Source organism: Chaetura pelagica, unplaced genomic scaffold (genome assembly GCF_000747805.2).
Source record: "Chaetura pelagica isolate M959 unplaced genomic scaffold, ChaPel_1.0 scaffold45, whole genome shotgun sequence".
Taxonomy (NCBI): Eukaryota; Metazoa; Chordata; class Aves; order Apodiformes; family Apodidae; genus Chaetura; species Chaetura pelagica.
The window spans coordinates 2,724,609-2,731,524 of NW_009953217.1; the positions used below are offsets into that span (position 1 = coordinate 2,724,609).

General features: G+C 43.0%; 1 protein-coding gene across 1 annotated transcript in view; it reads left to right on the forward strand.

Moving 5' to 3' along the window:
* The window catches only part of ULK1 (unc-51 like autophagy activating kinase 1), a 78,138-nt gene that overhangs the window by 24,351 nt on the left and 46,871 nt on the right, over positions 1–6,916 (forward strand). The window contains exons 5-7 of the mRNA XM_009997639.1: positions 1,506–1,679; positions 2,909–2,982; positions 5,456–5,557. Of these exons, the coding sequence (XP_009995941.1) occupies positions 1,506–1,679; positions 2,909–2,982; positions 5,456–5,557 (350 nt within the window). The remainder of the gene's footprint in view (positions 1–1,505; positions 1,680–2,908; positions 2,983–5,455; positions 5,558–6,916) is intronic.

Consider the following 6,916-nt stretch of genomic DNA (forward strand, 5'->3'; position numbering starts at 1 on the left):
AGGAGGTTGGGGAAAGCCATGTTAAAGATGAAGCAGTGCTTCCCCCCCCCCAGAAGATGCAAGTCTGTTTGGAAGACTTGCATCTGAGCTCTAAAAATTCCTTCATAGAATCTCCCCTTCTTGCAGAGGAGTCTCTTGAATTCCAGCTGAATGCTAGTTCATAAGCAGAAAGGCCCATTGAGGGGAGAGAAACGTGCACTGATCTCACGTGTGAGTCCAGGACCAGCTGACAGCCATGCTGGTATTACAGCTCTGCTTGTGCCTCCTTCTAGAGCAGTGAAGTTTGGGAGCAGTGGAAGTTTATTTTCTCTTTTAAGTGCTTTAACTTATCTGTGTCCTGTGCTGTTTCCCATGCATGCGTTTAAAAAGTTAGATTTTTAATTTCCTGTGTTGTGTTAAAGCTGTGTGCAACCTCCTCTGTGTTTTCGTAAGGATTCCTCCCTTTTAGCTAACTAGGTAGAGTAGCATTTTGAAGCTCCTGCCAGCTCATTTTTAATGTCTTACTGGAAAACAGCTGGAAAAACACTAATGAAGTCCCAAGTAATTTACAAGGACCTTTCACAAAATAAATTATTTTATTCAAATGGAATGGTCCTTGCTCTAAGCCTGGCTTGCTCAGTGACTGACACAAGGCAAGCTGGTAGTACTGTTGATCCTGGGGTTTGTTCAGAAGGCTGCTCTCAGCTCAGGTGAGAATTTCATAAATACAGCTCTTAATGAGAACTAATGCCTCATAGTTCTGATTAGAAGAACCAGGTGAACATTGTCTTAAGCCCTTCAGTGTGTATTTTCACACCACTCTTCTTGGGAAGCCTGTATCTCAAGAGTGTACAGTTGAGAGCTTCCATATTTGTGGATTTTGATTACTAGTATTTATTTTTTTAATTGCTTGTAAAAGCATTCTGAAACAGTCTTGCTGTTCTTTCCTACCTATGGATGCAAGATGGAGGGTGTCAATTATGGCTTGCAGGGACTGTTTCATAGGGCAGGTATTGTTAGGTATTGTATTGTGATTCATCCTAACACTGGGTTTGGGATTAGAATTATTATTTGGTCTAGTGCATCTTTTAGCTCCAGGTTTAGACATAGTCTTTGTGATATAGCTCTGAATTTATTGACTGTAGCCCAAAGGTAGTGACCAGTCCTCTCCTTGGGCTATAAGTTTCTCCCTGGTGTACACCTAGAGCTGGCTGGCAGCTCTTGCTAAACTTCACCAAGTGTCTTTGGACCCTGTGGATAATCCAAATTTTGCCAGTGGCCTGAGTTCACCGTAAGAGACTCAGGACTGAAATGGGCCCTGAGCACAGAACCAGCTGGGAATGCAAACACTCTCCCTTGTTGCCTGTAGGAATCATTCAGAACCAGCGTGTGGAGAAAAAACATATGGGGAGGTAAAAATGCCAAATTATGGCTAATTGCTGTGGAGAATCTGCCCTCTGGGCTCTTCAGAGAGCTGGCATTGCAATTTTTTTAATATGTGGTCATTTTTTCCCCCTCCTTCCTAGCTATGCGGACACTGAGTGAAGACACCATCAGGCTCTTCCTCCAGCAGATCGCAGGTGCCATGAAAATGCTGCACAGCAAAGGCATCATCCATCGGGACCTGAAACCACAGAACATCCTCCTTTCCTACGCAGGAGGCAGGAAATCAAATCCCAACAACATTCGCATCAAGATAGGTAAGACCCTGCTGCAAACGTCGCCCTGGGCGCTTTCGGGAGGGTTTGGTGGCAGGTCCCAGGCTTGCTCTGGCTGCCTGTTTAGGGGGAGGAAAGAATTGCTGCACTTTTTAAAATGCACTCATGTTTTTCATCTTAATTTCTCTGCTAGGCATACCCGTTAGTTGCCCCCAAACAGTGTGAGAAAAAGCTTTTTGCTCTGCCAGGACATGGGCCTAAAGCAAAAAAAACCAAAACGGAGCAGGCCTTGCTCCACTTTCAAGCTTGAGCCTCCCTTGGTAAAAACAAATACCAGCCTGCCCTAATTGCCTTGTAATCACTAGGCTTACTGAGAAATGAGCAGCTGTTGTGACTTTTGTTTTCAGCTTTTAGTAGAATTGAGGTAACTGTTGGTGTCTTAAGGCCTGAACCGAGCTGCTCTCCTGGCCTCAGAGGGCAGCAGGAGCCAGGTGCACCTGAGCACAGGTGTTCCCACAGCCCGAGCCTGTCTCTGCATGAAATGAACTTTTTGCACATTAGACAAGTGCCACAGATAGGCCAGTAGCTGGGATAAATGCTCCAGTAATCCAGTTAGAGAGTACATGTATTATTCCCTGTGGTCCCTCAGAAGTGAGTACTGGATGATACCTCCCTCAACACAGGGACTTTTGGTGGTGTTCATGAGCTGAAGATGACACAAATTAGTTAAAGCTGTTCCTCGCCTGAACCCTGTGCTGTGGAGAAAGTGTTAATGCTTTTATTCAGCTGAGAAATTAGGTCCAGTGGAAGAGCTTGAAGTGTTGCTGCCCATTTGTCTGGAGTGGGTTTTTGTGAAATGCAGTTACCTAGGAGGTGGAAGTGCCTGGGAGCCATGACGCAGACAGGAGGGCTGTGGGCACGACTGCTCTTGGGTATGAGGTGCCTACAGCTCCTCTGTCCTGCTTCCCTGACAAATACCTGGTCCTGGGGATAGCTAGTCATACCAAGTCATTGGTGACAGCTGACAGTGTAAACAGCTGTGTCTGTCTCCTAGCTTGAAATATCTGGTAACCTTGAGAGAGCCTCTAAATAATCATATGATCAGATGCTGAGTAACCTGCAGAGGTAATTCTTGTTAAGATGGGGTACTTAACTTGCTGACAAGATTCATAGGAAGTGACAGTAAAATAGGGAGAATCAACAGGGGAAGGTGCAAGCTTTCTAGAACTGGATCAGACAATGCTGACCTACCTCTCTGTTTCTCTTTGTAGCTGACTTTGGGTTTGCCCGATACCTGCAGAATAATATGATGGCAGCAACATTGTGTGGTTCACCAATGTACATGGTAAGTGTGTTTTGCCTACAGGCTTTTCTGCATTGTTCTTCCCAAAGCAAGGCTTTGGTTTTTGGGGGGTTTTTTTGCTAGTCTTTTCCCCAAAAAGTGAAATTTTATTTACTTGTCAGAAACCAGCTACTTCACAGGGAGACTTCATAAAGTTCTAGCTGCTGATGATGTTGGACAACAGGTGCCTGTGTTGTCCTCTAACTTTCATTGAGCTGATTCTCAATAAATAGGACTGAACAGGGTGTTGATTACGGCCTGCTCCCAGAACCTTTATCTGCCAGAGGGGACTAGGGCCTCTCCACTGAAGGCATTGCAGTTGATTTAGCTAAGGCTACAGCACCAGGAATGAAGTCTCTCTTTAGCAGCAGTTTTGTAAAATCTCCCAACTGTTTTTAGCTCTTTGGTCTTGCAGAATCCCTGCAGGTCTGTGGACCTATGCAGGCAGAGATTTTGCCATTCTGGCTAGCTTCCTCCTAAGTATGCTTTGCTGGACAACTCAGCACATGGGTGTAAATGGAGGTCACTTGCTTCTTTTTGCAATTTGTTTTTTGCATTTGCACTCCCTAATCCTCCTTCCCCCAGTAATTCTTTCCCCAAACCAGCTTCTTCCAGGATGACTTTTTAGCTTATGAAACAGATGTGTTTAAAAAAATCCAACTGATCCCTTTCACTCCCTTTGTACTTTCCATTTTGGGACAGGATGTGAGGAGGTAATATCGTTTTTGCTTGTAGTAGCAGTCAAGATCTCAGTGTAGCATCAAGTCAGTGAAATTAAAAATGAGAAAACCAGGCCAGAAATAAAAATGTCAAAGCCAGCCATGTAATAGTTTCTGGGGATGTGGGTGTCTGACTCACATAATCTCTTTACTTTGAGCTCAATTTAGGTAGAATTTTTTACAAGTGCCTTGGAGGTGGTAGGCACCTGATTTCTGAACATGGTTTAATCAACTCTAAGTTGTTTGTTTTGGGGTTTTTTTTGGTCTGTACTCTTCGGGCAGAGTTAGACTGTGCTGCACTGCACAGGGGTGTTATGTTTGGTAGTCTGTTCCACAGGTTTCCTGTCTCTCCCTTTTTTGAAGCCTGATGTTTATTTGAACTGTGCTATATGTGAAGGTGATGTCATATTTTTCTCTGGTGAGAGTTTCCTGAATTGTCTATTTTTAGTGATATTTTTTCTTTGGGAGTCTCCTGTGAAAGTAAATGAAAGCACTAGCTTATTTTTTGAAATGGCTGGAGGAAACTAGTGATGACCTCTGGTTTTTTATTACGTATAACTCTGGGCATTACAAAGAATCTCAATGTTTCATGTTCTCTGTTACTGATGGATTTGAAGGAAGATGGGGAAGGAGGGTTCAGCTGGGATTTCTGTCCCTGCTGTTACTGTGAATCCTGTGCAATAGGTCAGGGAACATTTGCTGTCAAGGCCCTCATTCCCTGCTCCTCTTTTCATTTTATTATTAAACAACAAAAAAAGGCATTTTTACCCTCACCAGAATGAGCTTTCTGTCTGAACCCTGTTGTGATTCTTATAATGTGAGACTTGAAACCTCCTTGTGCAGTTCTTGTCCTGGTTCCTTGGCTTTGTTTGCATTCATGCCTGCTTCCCTTAGGGATAGACCAAGCTCCTCTCCACAACTTTCTTGCTGACATTATTTCTTCTGTTACATGTGGCCTTCTAGCAGAGCTAGAAAATGGATCCTGTTCCATGCTGGCAGCACTGTGATGGAATGTGTTGTTATGAACACGTGGGGCTAGCAAGCCTGCCCTTCTGTCCCCCTGCTTCTGCTCCTAAGGCTCCCTGCCACCTGAGCTGTGGGGCTTGTGGACTTGTATCATCTCCAGATTCTGGGAGAAGCCTGGGAGGGAGCAGCCAAGGGCATGGTGTGAGATGAGAAATCAGAATCTGAGGCGCAGCAGGGCTGAAGCTGCTGGACTGAAATGCACAGATCTGCCTTTGCACCCAAACTGTGACCTTAGCAGCAGGCACAGGAGCATAGTTAATATGCTGCCATCTTAGGCTAAATGAGCAAAGTGCATACATGATGCAGATCAGGATGGAGGCTGAAGCTTACCTGTGCAGTGTGAGCCTTTGCTTTCTTGATCATTTACCTGCTACTTGCTTTAGTTTAGAAGATCTGTCAGTGCAATTTCAGTGAGGCTACTTCTGAGCACAGGTGGGGTCAGCAGAAAGTGGTATGCTGAGAAGGGGAAGGAATGAGCTTCCCAAAATAACAAGACAGCCTCTGCTATTTTCTGTCTGACTGAGTGCAAGTATCTGCTTTCCCTGCTTAGAGAATTGGTCCTTTCAAGGTAGTGTTAGAGTCTTCTTGGGAGCAAACCTCTCATGGCTATTGGGAAGTCTAGCTCGAGGGTTTTTAAAGCATCATACTGACTTCTGTTTGTTTCTTGCAGCTGACAAAAAAAAAAAGCTACATCTTTTATAAAACAGATTTATGTTTTCTCCCCCAAAAAGGCACCGGAAGTCATTATGTCTCAACACTATGATGCCAAAGCTGATCTCTGGAGTATAGGAACCATCATTTATCAGTGTTTGACAGGAAAGGCTCCTTTTCAGGTGAGTTACTTAGATCTCATGTTTCTGAGTCTCTCTTGCTTTTTGTTTTTTTCTCTTTTAATCTGCTTACTCAAAGGCTTCTGTCATCTCTAGTATTAACTCCCTTAGATCCAGCCTCATGGAGGTCTGGCTGTCCAACACCTTGACAATGTGGTGCTTTACATGTTGAAATACTGGACATATTACTAGTGTGTGATTCTTCTTCTCTGGGCTGTATTTCAGTGGAATGTATTTCCTGTTTATAAATCCTTTGAGTCATCTCTGCAAAAAATTATCACAAATCAGTTAAAGCAGCAATTTTTTTTTTTTCCTCTAGGCCTGCACTTTAAAAAGTCAGTGTCTATTTACAACTGTCCTCAGTGTACAATTCATAATTACAATTCTGTTGGATATGGAAGGACAGTAAGGAAGATTGTATTTGCATATAAATGTTTGGTGTGATTTAGTGGTAAATGGTGTATTGTAGCTAAATTGACTGGTTTTAGAGCAGTTAAGTAGGAATTTATCAAAAGGATCTAATCTTTCATATCAAAGCAGTCACTTCCACCCTGAAATGTTTATGTTCATCAAGTCCAAACCCCCTCCAAATATAACAGTCCAGTAAAACTCCACCCTGTAATTTATGCTGTAACTTCTGAATGAGAGGTTTTATCTGATTTTTAAATTTTCAAATGATGGAGAATTCATCACAGCCTTTTGCAAGTCGTTTCAAGATTACTTCACATAATTTTAAGCTTATATATAGCTGGAGTTTATCTAGACTCAGTGCATTTTTCTTGTTCCCAGTCATCAGTTTGCCACACACAGCTGCTTCCATGCTGATTGAGGCCTGCAGACCCCCCCTTGCAACCACTATTTTGAAGTATTGTACTTACCAGTGCTTCTTTTCCTTGCTGTTTTGCAGCATAGCAAACAGATGTTTAAGTTGCTGATACTTCTTTGCTCCTCTAATGTGTGAGCTCTGTAGAGCTTGTCTTTCATCCATGGAAAAACACCAAACCTCAAATTTGCATAGTGCTGTGTTAGCTGATGCCAACCCTTCAGCTTCTTAGATCACTTGGGGGAAATGTGAACTGTGTCCCTCTTTTCTTACGTCCTGACATTTTTCCTGACTCCCTATCAAAAACAAAACAAACAAAACTAACCAGCCAAAACCAGAGAACCCAAACATAAATAAAAGTGAGTTGGGGGAAGATGGGGATATCTATGTTCACGTAACAAGGCAGATTTTAGGAACTATGGGACTTTCTGAGCTTGAATTCCATCCACAGCTTTTCAGAATTTCACACAAGACCTTGAATGTTTATACAATTACATCACCAGGAGGAATAAAGTGAATTTTAAATCTGTTGCAGGAAA